Source organism: Tribolium castaneum, chromosome 9, assembly GCF_031307605.1.
Source record: "Tribolium castaneum strain GA2 chromosome 9, icTriCast1.1, whole genome shotgun sequence".
Classification (NCBI taxonomy): domain Eukaryota; kingdom Metazoa; phylum Arthropoda; class Insecta; order Coleoptera; family Tenebrionidae; genus Tribolium; species Tribolium castaneum.
Genome location: NC_087402.1, coordinates 7,800,188 through 7,821,761, shown reverse-complemented (window position 1 = coordinate 7,821,761; position 21,574 = coordinate 7,800,188). Strand labels below are relative to the sequence as shown.

At 33.1% G+C, this 21,574-nt stretch overlaps 1 protein-coding gene and 1 non-coding gene across 4 annotated transcripts in view; one reads left to right on the top strand and one right to left on the bottom strand.

Annotated features, from left to right (window-relative positions):
• Positions 1-5,567, top strand: part of CARPB (Carbonic anhydrase-related protein B) — a 69,218-nt gene extending 63,651 nt beyond the window's left edge. Inside the window, exons 9-10 of the mRNA XM_008194349.3 lie at positions 2,401-2,541; positions 5,078-5,567. Coding sequence (XP_008192571.1) covers positions 2,401-2,541; positions 5,078-5,146 — 210 coding nt within the window. The 3' untranslated portion in view covers positions 5,147-5,567. The remainder of the gene's footprint in view (positions 1-2,400; positions 2,542-5,077) is intronic.
• A 6,045-nt stretch (positions 5,568-11,612) lies between these two features.
• Positions 11,613-20,738, bottom strand: LOC103312805 (uncharacterized). 3 transcript variants are annotated; one of them, XR_010335318.1, is made up of 9 exons: positions 20,470-20,738; positions 20,056-20,415; positions 19,862-20,006; positions 19,541-19,816; positions 18,413-19,499; positions 15,829-16,401; positions 13,321-15,142; positions 11,764-13,267; positions 11,613-11,717 (listed from the first exon to the last, which is right to left on the bottom strand). It is a non-coding gene; the product is annotated as an uncharacterized LOC103312805 (transcript). The 3 variants fall into 3 exon arrangements; XR_010335319.1 differs by having other exon boundaries at positions 18,413-19,490; XR_010335317.1 differs by having other exon boundaries at positions 18,413-19,816.
• Between the last annotated feature and the right edge of the window lie 836 nt (positions 20,739-21,574).

Sequence of the window (21,574 nt, the reverse complement as noted above, 5' to 3'; positions counted from 1 at the left end):
CCATAAACATGTCAAGAAAAATTATTCCAATGTCACCACATAATCATGTGTTTTTAGACACCTGTTTGTTAACTTCTACGACTATTTACAAATAAATGTTACGGCAATGTACTGTTTTTAAATAAAAAAATAAATTAATATTGTACACTTAAGCGAAACTAACTCTACTCAACAATCAAAATACTGCGAGCAACAAAAATGGTGGATGCGCCGGGAAAATAAATTAATTTAGTTTATTTCAATTCTTAAAACTACATTAACGTTGATTGCGTCAATTTTTTGATGTTTATTTTTTATATTTTGGTCGAGATTATAAGTATACAACGCGTTCATCGGCCAACAACTTATGAAATATTAACCGTATTAAATTTAATCTTTTGCAAAAAAAGATGACTGTTTTGCAACCAATAGTTTCTCGGAAATTAAGTACAAAAATAGATGTTATATTGAGATAAACTTTGAATAAATTATTTGAAGTATCTACAGGATGTTCCGTCTAAATCCCACATTAGAAGTATTGATAGTTTCAATAATAATGAATGAATAATGATAACCATTTCAGTTATACCGGAAGTTGCTAAAAACTTCCTTATTTTAAATGGAAATCTATATTTTTTAAAGCGTTTATGGAAAACTAGAGTTATTCTGAGGTAGTTTTCATAAGCTCTCCCTATATTAAAATATTTACAAAATATTTAGGGTTTTTATTTATAAACTATGCAAAAATAGCTGTGGTTAGTTAAGAAGTTTTCTACAATGTCAAAAAAATTAACATAACTTAAAAAATTTCACAGATAGATATAGAGTATGCTAAAACAAAACTATGCAAAAAATTCTCCCTCATGTAGTAAAATAAAAATTGGAACATCCCATTTGAAAAACTGAAGTTATAGGTGCTTGAAATTGTTCAACGTTATCCTTGAAATTTTTGGGTTTATTAACTTCTTTTCCAATTTTGAACACACTGAAGAACAATTATAGGCTTTCCCTTTAATTCTCTAAATATGATTTCGAAATCTCTAAAAATAAAAGAGTCATTGCTTTTTTAAGTGCCGGCTTCAAATCTAAAAATTTTCAAATAATCTTAAAAACTCGTATCTTGAAACTAGTTAAACTTACGCATAGGGAAAGATGATAATAACTCTCTTAAAATAACATAACTAATCAAAAAACGCAGCAAAAACTTAGCATGTAAAATAAGAAAATACTTTCATTAAGCAGAACTCAACAGATTATGGCTTAGTACCAACTTTCGAATAAATATCTTTTTTAGAATTTTCAATACTTGTGTGAGGTTTAGACGGACCAGGCTGTCTAGTGTATAATATAGTTGCAATTGTTTCAAGGACGTTTTTTTTTAAATTCATTTCCAGTATAGTTATCCAACGATTGTAAAAGCAAAATTTTGCACTTTTTATGTTTAATAAATATTATTCTTAGTTATTTTAATGCAACACATACCCAGTTTTATGAAAAATTAATAAAGAGATTTATTTAAGTTTGATATAATTCATTTCAGTCTTATAAGTGCTTCGTGCATTAGTGACTATTTCTTTGACTAGCCTCTGCCTTAAAGGGAGTTAAAAAGCGAATGTTTCTATCGGTCGTAGCGTTCGTGTTTTCAATAGCCCTCGTCGGTCTAAAAAATCAATTTGTCTGGCTTAAGAGTCATCACATTAGAAGGCAAAACAAACGTTACCGTGAGATAAAATCCGCTGACGCTCGTCCGCATTTGACTTTTGTCGTGGTTCGCAAAATTCCAAATCAATCGTTAAGTTAAATCAGTACAGTGTAACCATAGAGTTGAATAATTTGGCCGGCTATTGTTGTGCAAATGAAGCTTTTATTGGAGTTTCCTGTGAGCTGCGTGTCGGCTCGTCATGCCCTTAGATAATTTATTTCCCGTGGCCAATGAATCACGCGGCTTCAGATCGAAACAGTGACCGACTGATTAACATGTACGAATTATCAGAACTTCTTATCTATCCCCTAAATATGAACGATTGAGTTATGGCCATTATGCAAAACGTGCCGATTTTTCCCCGTCTCTCCCTAATAATTATCTCCGTCACGAAAACTGATAATTAAAGGGACGATCGTCTGGCTGTGAAGCTCCAATTTGACGAATTATCCCCGGATGATAATTCTCCCGGATGCGGAGACAATAAAGCAAACCAACCATTAAAAACGGGAATAAAGCTCGCGAGGTAGCACTCTCAGGAAAACACACCAAATAGTCTGCTTGAAAGCATATTAGCGGAGGGAATCTTGACGGGACGCCCCTGGAACATAAATCCTGCTGCGCTGCCGGAAACGGAAAGGCCGTCAGACGCGGAATTACATTTATAGCTTTAGATGGCTACTTTCGCGCCGAATATAATTTGACTTAATTTTTTACAGATGCATGCGTTACGCAGACTGATGCAAGGAGATGCCAAACACCCCAAAGCCCCGTTGGGAAACAACTTCCGACCACCACAGCCCCTGCACCATCGACCAGTTCGGACTAATATTGACTTCAGCGTTAAACACCGCACTGACGTAAGCCCAATTTTGTGTTTTCATAACTGAAAATTTCAGGCTTAGCCTTAAGCACAATATGTTAAACGCTTATTTATGGTTTATTGGAAAATTTGTATGGGAACAAATCCCCGATTGCGAATGGCCCACTTCTCACTTAATCCCCTTTTTTCCGAATTAAGCACTATTGTTAATGCGACTGTGAAAATAAAAATTGGCCGATTTTAATATTTTTTGAGACCTAAATAAACCAGATTTAGTGTTTTTAGCCCATATTCAATATTCCTCGAACGTGAAATTTTCATTAAGCCATCTATTTTCGGAAAGTTCTATCAGTGGTGTGATGAGTATAACCGACTGACAGACGAAATTTTCAATGCAACATTTAATTGAAAATCGATGTAGTCGCACTTGCAATATGCTAAAACTTTCACTAATTCGTTAAAATTACAGGCGTCTTAAAGAGAGATCAAAAATTTTATGTCTGCCTTCCTCAGCGTTTTCGATATCTTGTAGACACCAGAAATAAATAAAAAAATAATATCAACTTTTTACGACTTTTACCACAAGCCGTCATTATACCCACATGTTGCATAAAGAAAAATTGCAGCAAAAGAAAAAATTACAAGGCAATGAAAAACTCCGATCGTAAAATATTAATTAGAAAAAACACGTGTCTTAAAACAACAAGTGGATTTTTTTACGTATTTTTTAAGTAATCAGCCGTAAACTGGACTGAAAAATCAAATATTTTACTTGTTCCCATTTTACGAAACTCACAGCTATTTTTGCTGCTTCGTAATTACTGTACTTCCCACCTGACTCCTTATTGTTTTGTTAAGCAAAACAAAGATTGTAATAATAAGTTCGACACTCATAAAGCAATAATATCACATTTTAGAAGTTTTTATATGTCCAGCAATGAACTGATTCCTTTCGTGATTGTCAGTCGTCTCCCAACCCCGTTAGAATTTGTAATTTACGAGACTATAATATATTAAATTCGCTTTGGCGTTTTTCACGCTTATTAACCCACATTTCCATTTTCGATCATTCATAAATCGTCGTCTTTTTGTCGACAGAAATTTCGAAAATAGTTCAAATGCAAGTTTAACTTTCAGAATCACGCACTTGTGTTTTGATCACGTTGAATACACAGCCTCGCAATCGGATTTTTTCGGTTTAAATTTTTTAAACCGGATAATTAATGTGTATTGTTGATCGTAGAGAGTACGTGAGGTGTGCTCATACATGTTTCATAATAGAGTGTTTGTTTAGTTAATGTTTTGTTTAGGCAGGTCGTGGCGTAAGTGATTTATGATAATCTTGTTAGGTCTTAAGTGTGATTATGACGTATTTATCGTGCTTGGTTCTTTCGCGTTTCTTGATAATTAATCGCTGATTTCCGAGTGTGTTAACAAATGAGCCGTTTCGGTAATGTGGTGTTCATCCGTCGACCGATTTTGATTTGTTAACAAATGGTTGCAATAAAGGGCAAATTGGCGTGTTGTGGATAATTAATATTTCTGTCGCGCATAGATAATTCGGTTAATTTAAATTATAAAGGCAAACAATTCGACAGTGGATGTAGTTAATTGCAAATTACAAATCGCACAACGCTAGTGTAGCAGCGATGAGATAATACGAATAATCCATCACTAATGTGTCAGTAATTTCGAAGTGACATCGGTTTCGCTATAATCTATCAGTTTATGTCTGGTATTCGTATGTAAATCGGAGGACAATAAGATAAGTCAACATTGCCATCAAAATTGCAGTTTCCTGTATTTGAGTTTCAGCCGCTGTTACTGCTGTGTAGTATTAATAAACTTATTCACGACTTTAGCCACCAATCAATGATTGGATTTGATGCCAAAATTCTTACCTCCGACACGCGAAATTCCAATTACAACGAACAAAAAGTTGGATTATTTGTACTAATTAGCCCAAAAAAACTAACCAAAGAAACAACAAAGCACGTATAATACATTCGTTTTCATAATTAAAAACCAAACACACTTAACTTCATTAGTCTGAAAAATGTCAATGATTTAGAATATCACACAATTGGACACGCTAATGTTATTGGAAATTTTCTGTAATAACATAACTTACAGCAAAAAAATATAAGAACTTAATTTTAATCGCACTTGCAAAAATGGTGGATGCGCCGGGAAAATAATTTTAGGAAACAACAATTATTTATTTACTGGCATATACTTTATATTTAATTTTATTATTTACATATTTATTTACATTTTATTAAACATTGATGTTTTCATTTAACGAAACTAATAAAAACATTTAAGTTGTACCCCTGCTCATACATTTTAGAGAGACGGAAAAACTATCAAACATGATAATCGAACAATAGCCTTAATGACCGAGCATTGTTATATTCCTTTCATTGTTGGAACAATAAAACTTTATTTTACTAATTTAAACAAAAGTTTTACAAAAGCCATTGTTTTGTATGATAAATAAAACCAGTAGCGTTCTTTATTTTGTTATTAATATTTGATTAGTTGTCTTCTTAATTTGTGTTGTGTTTTTCCAGGCGGGAAAGCAATGTCCCAGCATGTACAAAGACGTCTACTATAAGGCAAACAGTTGGAAACAGCACTGAGTGTCGCCATATCTAGTGAACAATCCATATCACTCCAATATCATCAAGACTCTAGTGACGTGACCAGAACAATTCTAGTGCTAAATTAAACGTCGACAAAATAAAACATATCATACCTTGCAAAGAGATGTAATAAATGACTGAATTATGTGTTAAGCTAACGTGATAAATGCTTAAAAATAGCTTAGCTGATAGAAACTTAATAGACTGTTTTCGTTTTCGGTTTTTGTTTGTCGATAAAGTTATTGTCGGTTTCGTTGGCCTAAATGCACATTATTTAAAAGGGAAATAAAAATGGAAGTGTTATGTAAAAAATGGTATTTTTAGTAAAGTTAGCTTAGTAATGAAATTGTTTGTAATGACATTATTTATATATGTTGGGAACTTAATTATTTAAAAAATATACGCTACAAAAACCCCACCTGTGTCTCATTTAACGACAGTCCATAGGCAACCCATAAAACAAGCCAAATAATGGCGCGGTGCTCAATGTGATTTAACGGCGATTTAAAACGAAAATGTAAAGTTTAAGGCAAAATACGACAATGGTTTTGAACGCTCAACAGACTGTAAATGATTTAGAGTCGAAAACGCATTCACCCTGTGAGTTATGAGATATGATGTCACCACCTATATTCTATTCAATGTATTGAATTTTATTGAAACCGTCGATATGTGCACATGACTCTCGGTGAAATTTATTTGCTGAAAAAAACGTCAAGAAAGGCGAAACACGGCACTTTCATAAATTAATTTAGCAAATGAAGGATTTTCCGCTGGAGTGTATTTAAAAAGTAATCCCGCGGCATAAAGTCGTTATTTCCGTTGTAAATGTCGCAGATAAGTGTGAGCAAGAAACTAATTCATAAAGCTGAAGAAACCGTGACCGTAATAAAGTTTTTTATGTGGCGGAATAAATCAAAATGGTCATGAAAAAATATGGAGGGCATTTTCATTACGACGCCTGTCCACACCTACAAGGTAAGAAAAGGATTCTTCCTTTATTACCGAATAAAATTTCGTGATGTTTCGTTTACATCCTGCGAATTATGGGAAATCAGTTTTTGTGGCCGATAGTAAACGGAAATTTTTATGGCCCGAGACATTCATCAAACTTTCTGATCCGGGCTCTATTAGTAACAACACATTTACACGACACACGCACCGACACCTCATTTGGAAAGCAGTAAAACTAGGAAAAACATTTCGGTGATCAATCAACATCCAGATTCCAGATTCGGAGAACATTCTGCTGGTCCACGGACTGTAATTACGTGCCTGATAAGGAGAAACATTACTTGATGGTATCTCCTTTATGGAAAATATTTCAAGCTATGAACGAAGAAGTATTATTACCAGAACTGGATCTTTTTATTCATTAGAGTTCACATCAGAGATTGATTGAAACTGATAGCGAAATCGCTAATGACCGCGCTTCGTGTTTTGCCCAAATTGCAAAATGCAAGCGCTAACATAAATTTTCAAGCAATTAGAGACTTAATAATAAAGTCGTTTAAAGACATGGGAAATGTAAGTCGGAAACTTTAATCAAAATAATGTTCAAATCAATTGGGCATTTATTGGCAGTTTGATGTAGGTATTAAAATAAAATTTAAGTCATATATTTTGGGGCCGTTTTTTTTAGAGTTAGTTGATTAATTTGCTTTCAATAAATCGACACCTAACAACACCCTCTCACTTGTTCAAATCGATTTTATTTTTTCCAACAGAGAGCTAAAACAGCAATAGCGTGACTGTTTTTAGTCTCGTTTCCCGATAATTAATTTAGACACGATCGGAGAAAGCGGATCAAACATGTTAAAAATTAAAGTGGTGTGGTGCCTATTAAACCTCTAATTTAATTTAGCTACATTTAATTACCAAGTTTAGGGTTTGGTGAAGTTGTTGAAAAAGACGCAATTTTTCTTTTATCGCAACAATTTGTTAGTGTTCGTTTTTCCGACGTTTGGCGAAAGTTTCTGTGGAAGTTAGGGCGTTAATCTATTATCATGCCACGTCTCTAACTCTGGAGATAAGATTAATTATTATTTCAGGGTTTCTCCTAGTTGAGTTTCGTTTTTTCGCTGTTCGTTGTCAGGTGTTGAAGTTTAGGGCTGTTCATTGGAGAACATTTAATTTTAAGCTTTCAGCAAAAAGTTGCTCGTAAAAGTGGAGGTTACGAGGCGTTATCCTTTTAATTGTAATATCTTTAATATAGGAGGTTAACGCGTTTTATTTTCAAACACCCGATGGTGCGGATATTAAAGTTGTCGGAGAAAATGAGGAGAAATAAATTTCGAAATCTTTAAAAAACATTACACATCATATAAAATTCCATTCATGTTTCCTGTGAACGAGTTTTCACAAACGAGCTTTTGATTTCCAACTGGTAAGGGATTCAAAAAATAAACGGTTTATGCCCTGCAGGGAAATCCATCAACGTCTGGTAATTACGCTGCACTCCCTTATTACCGAAAGATTCCCTCTTTGGTAATAAAACAACAAACCTTGGCGAAACTTTCTTTACCTATCAACAGTTTTGTGTCAGAGTGTGTAGTGAATTTTTTCATCTACTGGTGAAAAGTTATGAGTCTCGGGGGTGTGGAGGCCCAGTTGATCGTAAAACAAAATAGGCTTGCTCAAGATAACACATTACCTTCTATTTCTTTTTATATCTCTGTTCAGATTGGCCAGGGAGAACGCCTGAATTAATTAAAACATAAATTATTGACCTCCTCTTCAGGTGCCCTATTCGAAGATAGGGAGAGTATCCTAGACTCTGCCAGCTCAGCACCACTGCGAACTTGGCTAAGTATGTAAGCAAATATAGTTAATGTTGTGTATTCAGGAATTTATACCAGTCCGCAATATTAGTTTGCCCAGCACTTAATGAAATCAACACCTTACAACTCTGCAAACAATAAATGAACAATTTAATCTGATCCACTGGAGCCCCAAAATTTCTCATCCGCCCCAGAAATCAGTTTTATCGCCTCAACTCGAAATGAAAAAGACAAACATGAAAATTTATAACTAGTTTTCCGGCTCCAAGTTTCGTTGAGTTGCTAGTTTTTAACAACAAACAAGCCATAAATTAAAATGACTAACTACTTAATCTGTTAAATGAGTTCGTTAGTAATAAAGTTTCCAAACTTGAAATCATCAAGGCACAGCTTTGAATTCTTCCAAATGAGAAAGCTTTATAAGCTCACTAAATGCGGTGTTTATTACCCGGGCTTTATTCGGAGGCTTTCTTTGATTCTGGCCCATTTAACTTCATAGCCATGTTCTTAATAACTCGATTATCTCTGAGACGATTCGGACCCACTAATTGAATACATTCTAACTAGCCACCGACCAAAGACTAAACCAATGAAATAGCCGAATTGACAATCCAATTAAAACGCAAAACTTTTACCCGCACCCGGATTCCAAATGATAAACCGCAGTTTATTACGCGAACTTAATGATAATCGTCTAAAATTTAACCAAATTTGGTTGAAAAATTCAACTGCACAAAAATAATTTTTGGGCAGTAAAATTTGGTATCAGACGACAGATTTAAAACACTCGAGAGGCCGGAAATGAAAGAAAGGTAGCTGGAGGACCATTTGTGCAATTTCCGGTCCAATTGGGCCTCGCCGTATTGGTATTTTTTGAGTTTGCAGGAGCAGCAAAAGTGCGACACGTATAAATGACACAATAAACAATGAGGCAAGCAAGCACAAATACGAGATATCTGAGGTGGCTGAGAACATTTCTACCGGAAACAAGGTGACATTAAGCATGAGTTATGACGTCACTGAACGTAAGACGCCAGCTTAGCGAGGATATTATAACAAGTGAGACGTCCCACCCAAGGACGTATAAACAATACCTAAACCGCACAGGATTACCCTGTCAACGTCTAATAGATAAACGGACAATAATGATTACAAACAGCCCGGAGCGCCCCCGGAATTGCCTGAGAAACGCCATCCGACTGCATTTTTGCGACATTATTAAATCCATAATTGTGATTTACACGCAAGAATAAAACAAACCGATAAATTCCGCAAATGGCATTGAATCGAAGCGTTATTTTACAAAATGAAAATAAATCATTAAAAAGAGAAGCATCCAACGGTGCATCTATATTTTAATTTCCTGTATTGTGATCCCATTAAAACCCCCAGTGACGTCACTGGTTCGATTGATTCCGTCCACCAGTCATTTCCGGTTGGCTTCGCGACATTGCATCGGCCGAAACCAATTCCAAACTTGTCTCATTTTCGCGTGAATGGTTGCTTGCCTATCTACCTTTCCTATTTATTCCTCGTCACTTCCGACAAAATTGCAATTACGACAGATGCGGAAGTGGCATGCACCGAATATCCATTACCTCGCCCAAACAAATCAAATTTTATTAGCGAACAAAGTTCGCCAAAACTTTAATTGAGTGACAATTCACTTTAAAAACGCAAACACAGTGAAATCTCCGACAGTAACACGCTTTTTGTCCGGTTAATGGAGGTGTCCTCTTAAGAGAAACAAACTAAAATAAATTTATTAAATAGGTAGTAGCATAATACTGTTTCGTGCAACAATACTTATAAACTACTTAGAATTTTTTTTTTACATTTTAGTACATCTGTTCATCAACACTCGCAGATTCACCAAAAATGTACTTAATTAAAATTAATAATGTGATAAATTCAAAAATTTTTTAGATATTCTATATGTGCTTCAAAAATTTGCTTTTCCAATATCTTCACCAACTCTTTTGATTTCATCTCGATCCAGAAAGCAAAAGATTTTTATTACGCGCTTTTATAATCCAGTTATAAGATAAATGATCAGTATTTTCAATTTGTTAATTTTCAAAAAAAAAACTTTGTTTCTCACTTCCATACCAATTAATTTAAACAAAGTTTTCTGCTTAAGTTTATCCTATTTCGTTCTCTACTAAAATTCCGTACACTCGGTTTGTTTTAAGTAAACCAACCCAAAATAATTTTTTTTTACTTTTATTTGCTATGATAACGCTGTATAAAGTATGGAGTGATGTACTAACGAATTCAACTAGTGCAATAAATAAACACATAACTTTAAAACCTCTTCAGGCCTAAATCTGAATCAGTTTAACAATGAAATAAAACATGTATTTTTCGCTTACATAAGCGGAAAACTCAGAGAATCACATAAATTCCCAAATTTTCTGACGGATTGTGACACTAATGACTGTTAATAACATAATATAACACAAGCGAGTATGACATGCTGTCCGGTTAAAAAGAGAGATTTTGTTTCCAAAGATCCGAATTTCATTGTCCGAGTCCGTTAATTGAAAAGTCTGCTTAAATTAGCTCAATGTAGAGCTAACAAAATTGTCCGTTTGTCAGAAGGTCCGCTTATAGGAGGTGTCCGTTAAGAGATGTTTCACTGTAGTATCAAAAACCAAAGAACGATCACCAGAAAATAAATGAAACTAGAATGAAATGAACTAAAATTCAAAAAAATGTTCAAAAACCTTAAAATCAATCGTAACTCGATTTGAAAATTTGTCAAATTCGAACGTTTTATGGAGTTTCTGTATTTTTCCGAAAATTCCAAAATTTTTATGTAATATTTTATTAAAGAATTTCATTGTAGAAAAAATCTTAAGATTTAGATATATATAGATTTAAAAAATTCCAGTCAGTTTCAAAAATCAAAAGTGTTCTATAAAATTAAGTTTTCAGAATTTGTATTCTTGAATCCCAGAGTTCAGATTTCTAGGTTTTACAGATGAGACATTCTTAAGATATTATTTTCAAATCAATAACCTTCTCGTCTAACACAGTAAATTTTAAAAAATACAGTAGCATGCACAGTTTTTCTTTAGGCTAACTTTTATAGTTAATAATTTTTCATTTCTAAGCGAAAGAATCGAACACAAAGTTGGAGATTTCTGCTCTAGACCATATTCGCCGACTTACGGCCATAAAAATCAGAACAACCCCCAATAAATATTGTAATCTCGGCCGTAATCAAGTATGTCAACAGGAAGTACTTTATTATTCAAATAGGGTTGTACGTCTCTATAAAAATGTCTGCGCGAAATTTGATAAGTGTAACGATGGAATATTTCGATTTACATATAAAAATCACAAACAATCGTGCAAACTCAAAATTTAAATTAGCAGCAGTGTCTCCGTTCCATAATTTATAAACTTGCGCCTAGTCCCAGAAGAAATGTGTTTTTTTATCCTTGGAAGGGATGAGATACTAACATTTGGCCGACATTAAAATTTTCCCGCTATAAATATTACAAGCCCGCTGTAATCCTGAATTATGATGGAAATGTACCTTACGTACGTCCTTTTTGTCGTTTGTTCTGTTATTTAGTACAGGGATAATAGTTTCTTTTCTTGTGTTCCCTCGGGATTTTACGCCTGCTCTTCACCGCAGGATTGCCACTCATTAAAATAACACAAAAAGACGTTCAGGCATTGCAAAGACACACTTTTATTTCAATTTAAGTACAGAATAGTAATTACAAAACTCTGGGCTAATCTAATTGCTTCAAAAGAAGTGGAGAAAAGAACCAGAGCTGCAACAAAAGCCATTACCAAATGGATGCATAGACAAAGACTTACCTTAATCTTCGTAATCATCGTAAAAATAATCCACCTCTCGGCACACTCCAGGATAAACCAGGACTTGTCCGGGAGGACAAGCAGAAAATCGAGGCACATAAGCCACAGGCAAAGCCATCACCACTGTGAGAAAAACCAGCAAAAGGACGAGTTTCATCATAGCGAACTCAATAATATTAACGACTTTTCAGGGACTAATTATTTAAAAACTTCTTATCTGGTTGAAACAGGAACATAAAATCAATGCGGTTCGTGTTCCTGAATTAATGTAATAATTGAATTAAGTACAAATTATAGAGCGTTAATCTCGTAAAACCGCTGTTTCCTACACGGAAATAATTATCACTTGCAAGAAGTTCATTTTTCGAAATTGTTAAAGACTAACGATTTGTAAACAATGCTAATGATGTTGTGTCAATGTATCGTTAAGAAGGTACGGCGGTAAACATCTCATTGGAAAATTTTGTAATTACGACTTTATCGCACTTCAGAACAAACTGCAGTGCGTAATTTGAAAAAATATGCACCGAGTGTTTGGAATTTTTACGGAAATTAAACCGCAAAGGTTAACTCATTTGGAGAACCTTGAATTCTTGATAAAGCTATGATAACTTCGTCATCTCCAATTTTGTTCTAAAGTATTACGTGCTGTGAATCACTCCAAAAGTTCAAAGCAATAAGAGCTACATTGTAACTTATCATCTTCAGATACTATTCTCCTAAATTTCCTCAAAGTAGCTTACAATTTTTTCAAAAATTATCTTTGGATAACAAACACAGCAAATAAGTCTTTCGTTAGCATTTCTACTTAGTTAATAAATACTGCACTAAAAAAATAAAAAATAAACTTCAGAATTTATGTACAAATTCGTTTCCAAATCTTTAATCAACTAAGAATTAAAATTTAATTGCAATTAAATATTTTGTGAGTTAATCTCCAACTCTATTATAAGCTGTAATAGTGTTTTGATTTTAATTAGCAACAGACTATAAAATGTGCGCTTTAAAATTTAATACAAAAATAACCACATCAGTTAATTTTTAATTTTTGCAGCTGGAAAGTTCTAGATATTTTATTCAAAAATTGTCACAGTGAATCAAAAACGATTAAGTTAAGAGGAAGCAATTTGCAGTTGCGGGTCTGACAGGACTTGTCCGGTGCATATTAACACATCAAGTGTTTAATAAAAGACTTGTACTTTTCCATCACTGACTAAAATCTAAGCGTCTGGAAGGCATAAATAGGCTGATTCATCACTTTAAGAATTTATTTAATATAAATTTTACTTTTACATTGACATACCAAAAGATATAACAAAAATAATACACTGCTTAGACTATCGTACCTACAACTTTAACACAAGCTGACAACACACACATTATGTAATTAAACTTACATAACACAAAATAGAATAAATAAATTAATAAATAAGACGGAATACATGTTCATTTAGGTATATACACAAGTGCTCCGAGCATTCCGCTAGCGTTGCTAAATATCAATCTAAAAATCGGTGTTTAGTGAAAATTTTTAGCAGAAACGTTCAAAAAACTCACCATTTTCGAAATATCTCTCTGCACGTGCCGTTGACGTACTCGAAGCCGTACAAGCACACAGTGTCATTTGACGATTGGTTAATAGCTGAAATCGTCTTGATTTGTGTTGAATTGCTTTGTTGTTCCACTGGCACAGCGAGTAACAAACAAATATTGAACAAAATAAATATTGATAAAACGATGAAAAATCTATCCATATTTACAGCTTCACTTTAGCGTTCAAACAAAAGGAATAAGTTGTAGTGGTACATTCTCAATTAAATTGATAGTGAATTATCTTAAGGTCACAAGTTCAAAGCTACATCAATCTATCCGAAGTCACTTCGTCTGATATTTGAAAACCGTTCAGCATAACTTATAAGACGACGAAAATGATTTGTCATTCCGTGCCAGATTCATTGATAAATTTTATTATTACTAAGAAAAGCAGACTTATTGGAGGCGATGCCGTCATTCTTATCGCCGATTTGTTGTTATTTATCACAAATTTCTACGCCTCTCTTTCAACAAACTCTTCCACAAAAATTTACACTCGTCAAACACCAAGCTGATTCCTGTAAATTCACCGGTTGGTATTTACGATAAATCTAGTCTAAGTTCAAAAAAAAATTCTCAAATTTGGCTTAAACTTCTTCCTATCTGTATTGTTCACGTATTGTTCGTAAATCGAATCTGCATCAAGTACATACGTCTGTACGTTATTTATCTGCGACCAATTGCGAAATATTGATAAAACTGTTGAAATTCTGTCTTATGCAAAATTGTTATGGGTCGGTGGATAAAAAAGAGGACAGTGACATCGGCGTCATCATTAAATTTATACGCACTGGCACAATAACAAAAACATTTATTAAAATTACAAAAAAAATAAAAATAAACAAAAAAATACTATTTTTGCAAAATTGGGTCTTAGATATTTTTGGGTATGTATTCCAATAGATTAAAATAAATAAGAACTAGATATAAAATCAAAGAAAACTTTATTTATAATAATTAAAACATGCACTGAAGATGTTAAACAAACATTATAAAAGATAATTAGTAAATACACTAAAACTAACGCTTACAACTATTTGTCATAAAAATATTACAATAATTAAAAACAAAAAGTTTAAATAATATACCACAATTCCTGTCACTTCGTATGTAGAAATAAAAACACTTGTTTAACATTTTTTTAATTTTTATTGAACAAATATTTTTAAGAGTGGATTTATTCCAAGTACAAAAATAAAGCAATAAATAATAAAAATTTAATAAAATTAGGGTACATTTGTAAAAAATAAATTTCTACCAGTAATGTTTTATTAAATACAACTTATTACAATCATAATTAACTTTTTTGGATTTGACAAAATTAATTTCGAGACAATTGTAAATAAGCTCCTAATTTAAAAAATGTATAGACTAAAACAAAAACTTTCAAAAACACAGATCTGGGAGAAAATGCATATGTGATATTATTCTAAACTTTAGTTCACTCCAAATTATGTATTTTTAAAACGGAAGTCCAAATTTCATGGTTATTGTAGATAACACCAAAAAGGAGACCCAAAATTCTTTGATCTCTTTGATACTATGAAGAACGTAAGTACAGTAAAAAGGCTATGTTTAATAAACATTCATATCAACTTATTAAAAAGATAAGGTGCAGCTTTAGAAATTATGGGTAAGTACTCCTAGAAACTCTGCAACCAAACTTACAACATAGTTTATTTACGATAAAAGAAAAAAAACATGGTACCAACGTATACAAAATTTACTTCGAGAGTGATAGTCTTCAGTTCCAACTCTTCCCTACACAAAAATGTTCCGGAAATTACTGTAAAAAATAAAAACTATTAAAAAAGTTATTAATTTAGAAATAAATTATGCAGTTATTATAACTGTAAAAAAAATAAAAATAAAATAAATTTGGGCAAATTCAATGTAGTTTTGAAAACAAAGCGAAATAAATAATTCATAAAATTGCACAATATTATCATATTTTTTTATAAAAAAGATAATTATTCAACAATACCTTGTATATAGGTCGGCAATCTCCCGGAATGATTTGAATAGATTTAGGACCACAATTTGGTCGGGTGCGTATTATATTCAAATTAACCATCATGTCATAAAAAGAAAAATATTCATCAAAACTTATCCACTTACTTGAAGTCTCACAACTCAACAATAAAACAAACATGAATAAGTAGCATAACCGAAAATACCGCATTTTATATCTCGAGAATATTTCTCCGTTAATGAGATGACTCTTCTGAACTGCTTTATCTTTATCTTTAAAATATAATCAAATTTTCATCTTTATATAATATCTTTGTCATACTTAAACCCTTTATCTAATAACGTAATTATGTTAAATAGTCGAATTCTCTAAACGCATTTATCAGTTTATCGCAAGATTTTCGCGAATTTCAAGAATGAAATCGCCACTCTACCGAAGTAGTGAAAATAGAAGAACACCATCTTTTATACCGTATATTTAAACAGCACATACAATATTACCTTATAAACAGTTCTGCAGTCCCCCGGAATTATTTGTATAGTTCCAGATTCACAATTTGCCCTCGGACGAATTACATTGGCATTCATAACTTTTTCGTAAAAACTGAAATATTCTTTGAAACTCAGCCATTCACCAAATGACTTACAAAAACACAATGTAATTAAAATAAATAAACCACGCAACCCCAAAAACCTCATCTTCTTTCTCCCAATAAAAAAAACGTATGATACTCAGCTAATGCCTAACTCTTCTATGATTCACTCATTAATAATTTTAATCCATTGTAGTCATTTTATCAGAAACTCTATCTACCCTAAATACCTACTGTCTAAATAAACTGATATGAAAAACATGGAATATGTGTTTGTGGAAAAAGACATAACAATCTGTAAGTTTTGTAGTTTTATTAAAAAAATTACAATAAAAGCTAATTATTTTGTACATGCCAAGCGCTTATTGGTGTTATTAGGTTATTACATCGACCTCAAGACTGAATTCCTCCACTTGGTTATCCCTTAATTTTCGGTAATGCTGGTGTTTTTTTCGCTTGGCCATTGCTAGAATCTCCGAAACTGAAAAAAAACACAAATGTCAGTTCATCCTATTCATGAAAGTGTTTTGCATATACACAAAGGTGTTCCTAATCTCACCTAAGTCAATATTTGTATACAACGCCCTTTAATTCGAATATAACCTTTTTGACACTTTACCGAAAATCGTTCAAACATATTTTCATTTTTTTGCAACGGTAATGCAAAAATAACACAAACGATTAGTAAGAAAATTACAAAAATAGCTTGGAGACGCATGATGACTACTACTCACTTAATGCTAGGTATTTCATATCAGTTTATTATCGTTAAAGGAAATGACGAAATTGTTGCCTTACCCCTCGAAAAACCTTACGACATACTCTCCCAACACGTGCATAACCCGCAGTACAGGGGGCTGTTATGATATTAGCAAGATCCGGAGAGTCGTCAGAACGATTAGTTTTGCCGAACAAATATTGGCTAAAACTTAGCCACACACCGTTTTCTTCCGAAACAACAAAAACGAAAAAACACAGAGAAGTAAGAACGAGTAGTTTACAGCGAGCCATTGCTGAGATAAATAAAGGGCGATAAAAACATCTACTTGCATACTGTGTACATATTCTTCTGATAAAAATCACACAAATGTTACCTTAATAAACTGGGCGACAGTCTCCAGCTATAATCTGAACAGTGTTAGGGCCACAGTTTGCTCTAGCCCGGATGATGTTGGCAGATTCGGTTTGGTCGTTTTTGAGAAAATCAGTAAACGCCAACCACTCACACAAAACGTTGCACGAACAAATCACAAACAATAACCAAAAAATTATAACCGTGAGAGAAATCATCGTCTCATGGCGGAGAAATATCTATTCACTCTGACAAGTTATCTGTAAACCTATTTTAGATATTCATATTAGCTTTAGATACTTGTTTCTCTGAAACGAAAGGTATTAACAATATCTACCAATCGTCTGTTTTATCAACGCGTTGCTTGTTTTCAAAAACTAACAGAATTTTGAAATCTTAATAATCTTAAAAACATTTTTTCAGAAATTTAAAAAATTTACCAATTAATAAAAGATCTGATTAGGTATTACTACATCATCGATACGTGTCATAAATTTATCAGTTCTATACTTAAACAATCGAACCATTTTCCCGACATCTTGCGCTCGTTGATGGAGTTGTGTAACGAGGCAAATCAATTTTCTATACCTATTTAGTAAACGGAAAATTATGGAATAATTTTATTAACACTGAGAATGCTTTAATAGAAGAGTGAAACAGGTCAGTTTTTTTAAAAGAACACCGTCCACAAGTTGGTTTATAAGAGCGCATTAGATAAATATATTTTTTTCCGAAATGATCGAACTTGTAACAATTGTATTTTGTCGATAAGTTTCTTATTGAAACCAATACTTACATCAATCTTCATTTTTAACAGTTTTGACACATTTACCCTTAACTAGAGCATAGCCAGATTTGCACCGAACTTTCAAGATTTTTTTTGGATGAAGATCTGGGCTGCTAGACTCGTAACCACGGCCAAAGACCTTGGTAAACCACATTTGATAATTCCCTTTCTTTCCACCCATACTTACATCATCTTCATTCTTTAAAAAATTGACACACTTATCGCGAATTCGGACATAGCCAGGTTTGCAACGGATGCGGATGATATTTTTGAAATACGGATTTATGTTAGAATTTTCGTGACCGAAGACCTGACGGTAATCCCCATCCACATCACTTAATACACATGTGATGGACATCACAATCAGTAACAATAGACAAACTTTCGACATGTTCACCTGTGCCGCCAGACTTTTGATACGTTGTAAGGCTTCTGACGACAAGTAGCTTTTATTATTGTTGGAAGATGTGATAACAGTGTTTGCACTGTTACAATCAAATTACCGTTTTATTGCAATTTATTAAAACAGAAATTTCCACGTGAAAATGCGCAAGCAAACGATTTATACAGTATTTACTTTCCTCTGTCTGGAAAAGTCAATAACAAGAACGATTTACAATTACAAATTCTTACGTTGCTTCTGTGGTAGACAATGCATTGACCACCGCATCTGGAATGGTCATCTTCAACATAAATGGCGTGATGCATTCCCCGTTATGGGCCAATAACTTCCCATTTGGACAAGAATTTGAAGTATCGAATACCGTCTTTACGTCTGGTTTACATTCTGAACAACACAACAAAAAAGTTGCTACGAAAAGCAATACAATTTTCATTTTTATTGCACGATGAATTCAACTAACTTGACTTGAACAAAATTGCACTTATGTATTTATATCGATTCAAGATATATAAAGGTCGTCAGAGATCACCAAAATAATAATTTGAGATTGTGGACATAAAAAACGTATTTATTAAACGATACAAAATTACAAACTATTTCTAAGAAAACCAGTTTTTGACAGGTGCCACATCCTCGGTTTCTTCGGTGGTAGTTGCAGGAATGGTTGTTGTTTCGACCACTTCCGTTACTTCTGTTTCTTCAGTGGTAGTTGCTTCGTTGTTTTGGTCAGCGTTGATGGGTTCTCCATTTAAGAAATCAAGCCGGATGGGTGTATTTTGTACGGAAGGGTCAAGACTTCTGTTTATTGTGGCCCTTATAGGTTTGGTCTCCACAACAGAATTGCTAGTCGCAGCACCTTGGCTCACTGTGTAGTTACTGTGAGATGAGGTTGTCGCTTTTGGTAGTTTGGGAATTTTTTGCATAAACTTTTCAAACTCGTCGTCGTCTATTATCTCCGTCGGGACATTTGCGTAAGGATCTTGTTGGCTAGGTTGTTGGTAATTGTACAAGTTCTGATAAAATCTTCCGTAAGGTTCTGGCGAATTTGAATTACGGTTGACTGTTTTGTAATTGTTATTACTGGTTTGGTAGTAAGGGTAGGGCAAGTTGTAGCTGTTGTAAGACCGTTGCTGATAACAGGGAAAGTATTGACAATTGTTAACCGGTTGCACGTTACCGCAGGATGATCTACACGGCGAAGGTTGATAAGAATAAGGTCCATTTCTTACATTGCTGTATCCGTAATTGCCATAGTAAGGGTACTGATATGAATAGTATCGATACTGGCAAGAGCCACAAACAATCAAACTGAGAAAACTTAGCAAAATTTTGACACTCATCTCTCGTCGTCTACTTACTTTTACTTTCATGTAGGAACTGAAACTTTCAAAAATTATTATCTGAGTGACCTCACTAGCCCCGTTACACAATATGTTCTATCAGAGAATAGCTACAAGATAAAAAATGTTAAATGGGTACAAGGAAAGACCAAAAGAACAATGAACAAGACGCGGAACAAAGTTCAAACTATTAAATAGTGCACACTAATCACCAAACATATCTACACTTCCTGTTAACCAACTTAAAGGGTGCTTGGCAAGGAACACGAACTAACGATTTCTCCACCAAAACAACTGCAAGAACATTTGTATTTTTCATCGCACAAGTGCGCCAGTTACCTTTGATGGTGGTCGTGTCAGCTTGCATTTTTCTAAATTCATCGGAATATAACATTGCATCTTCGTCACAACTGATAATATTACAAAATAACACAAAACAAACATAAATTGTTAAAATTCTTAGCAATGCAATCATGTTTTTTAACTAAAAAATAGTAAAATCGTGAACATTAATTTAAGATTTGTTGACTTACCGAAAATTAGGCGCACATTTGTTTAGAAAAAAAAGAAATGTTTATTTTTTCCTTATTATCATTTTCCCGTACATGAAGGTCGGAACATATGTTATAGTTTTAAAACCCATTAAAATATGACATTCAGACAGAGGAAAAAGTAATTTCAGACAAAACAACTGTATTGAACTTCTGGAAAAAGATTAGCGAGAGTAATGATAATAATTTAATTTTAGATTTTATTAACGTTACTATATTGTGGGTTGCTTTTACAATTTAATACATGATTATTTAATTAATTTTATTCTTTAAAAAGCAATACATTTTGGTTAAACAAAAATGTATGCAAAATTCATGGTGCTGTAGAGGATGGAGACTCATCTAGAAATATTTTTTTTTATTTAATAACTGTTATTTAGAAGAAAGGTAAATTACCACCGCAATCATCGTTGGTATTTTCGTCATTATAACACGAACTGTCCTGATTTGGTAACAAAATTCCAGTCACTTCATCTACAAGACATACAACACCGTTTGCTATATCGGCTACATCATCAATTACTCCACTTATAATGTCGGTATTGGAAGGCTTCAATTCCACTGCACTTGTTTGAAAAGTGCAGAGAAAAGCAACCAAAAATATCGAAGCAATTTTCATTGTTACTCTTCTGTATTCTACTAAATGTATTAAAAAAATGCACTTTTATATAGTGAAAGCATAAAGATTAGCAAGAAGAGTGAATTAAATGTTTTGCCTAGGGTTAGACAAATTACTGTTAATAAATATTTAAAAAAATAACTTCTGTTACGTATTTGTTTTTAAAAGTCTTAGCTCATTTAGTTTTAATTAAATAAAAAATATTTTCATACTAATTTAGTAGTTTAAATTCAAATATCAAGATAAATGGCTCATAAATTCTTAACAACGTTAATCAAATAATAATAACGAAGTAGGTTTGTCTTATACAAACAAAAACACATAATATGTACTTTTCATTTTATCTAAATGTATTTATTTTTTAACTTTAGGCTCTAGACAGGATCCAACAATCTACAATAATGATATGCATTTTCAGGTACGTAATTTTCAAAATGCATAAATCTATAATCATATCAATATTTATCAAAAATAACGCTTTGTATAACAAACAAGATCGGTGTTTCTGATTATAATTAATAAAATACACAAACATAAAAAAGCCCTTTTATTAATAAAATATCGAAAAGAATCCAAAATAATTAGTTTCAGCAAATATTTTCAATTTCGCTTATTATTTAAAATTCTACACAACTAAAACCTTCAACCTGCATTTTACATAAGAATAATATTATGATGTTGAATGTAAAGTACTAGTACTCCTCCCTGCAATTTCCTTTTCCATCTCCACGAAAACCTGGCGGACAATTGGCACCCACAGCTATAACCCTTCGCCCTTGAAAAGTGCTATTTTTTCCTGTAGGACTTGCTGTTACAGTGGGGGTCGTAGCATGACTATGCCGATCGCCAACATCAACTAAAAATTGTGTCAGTGTTTAAATT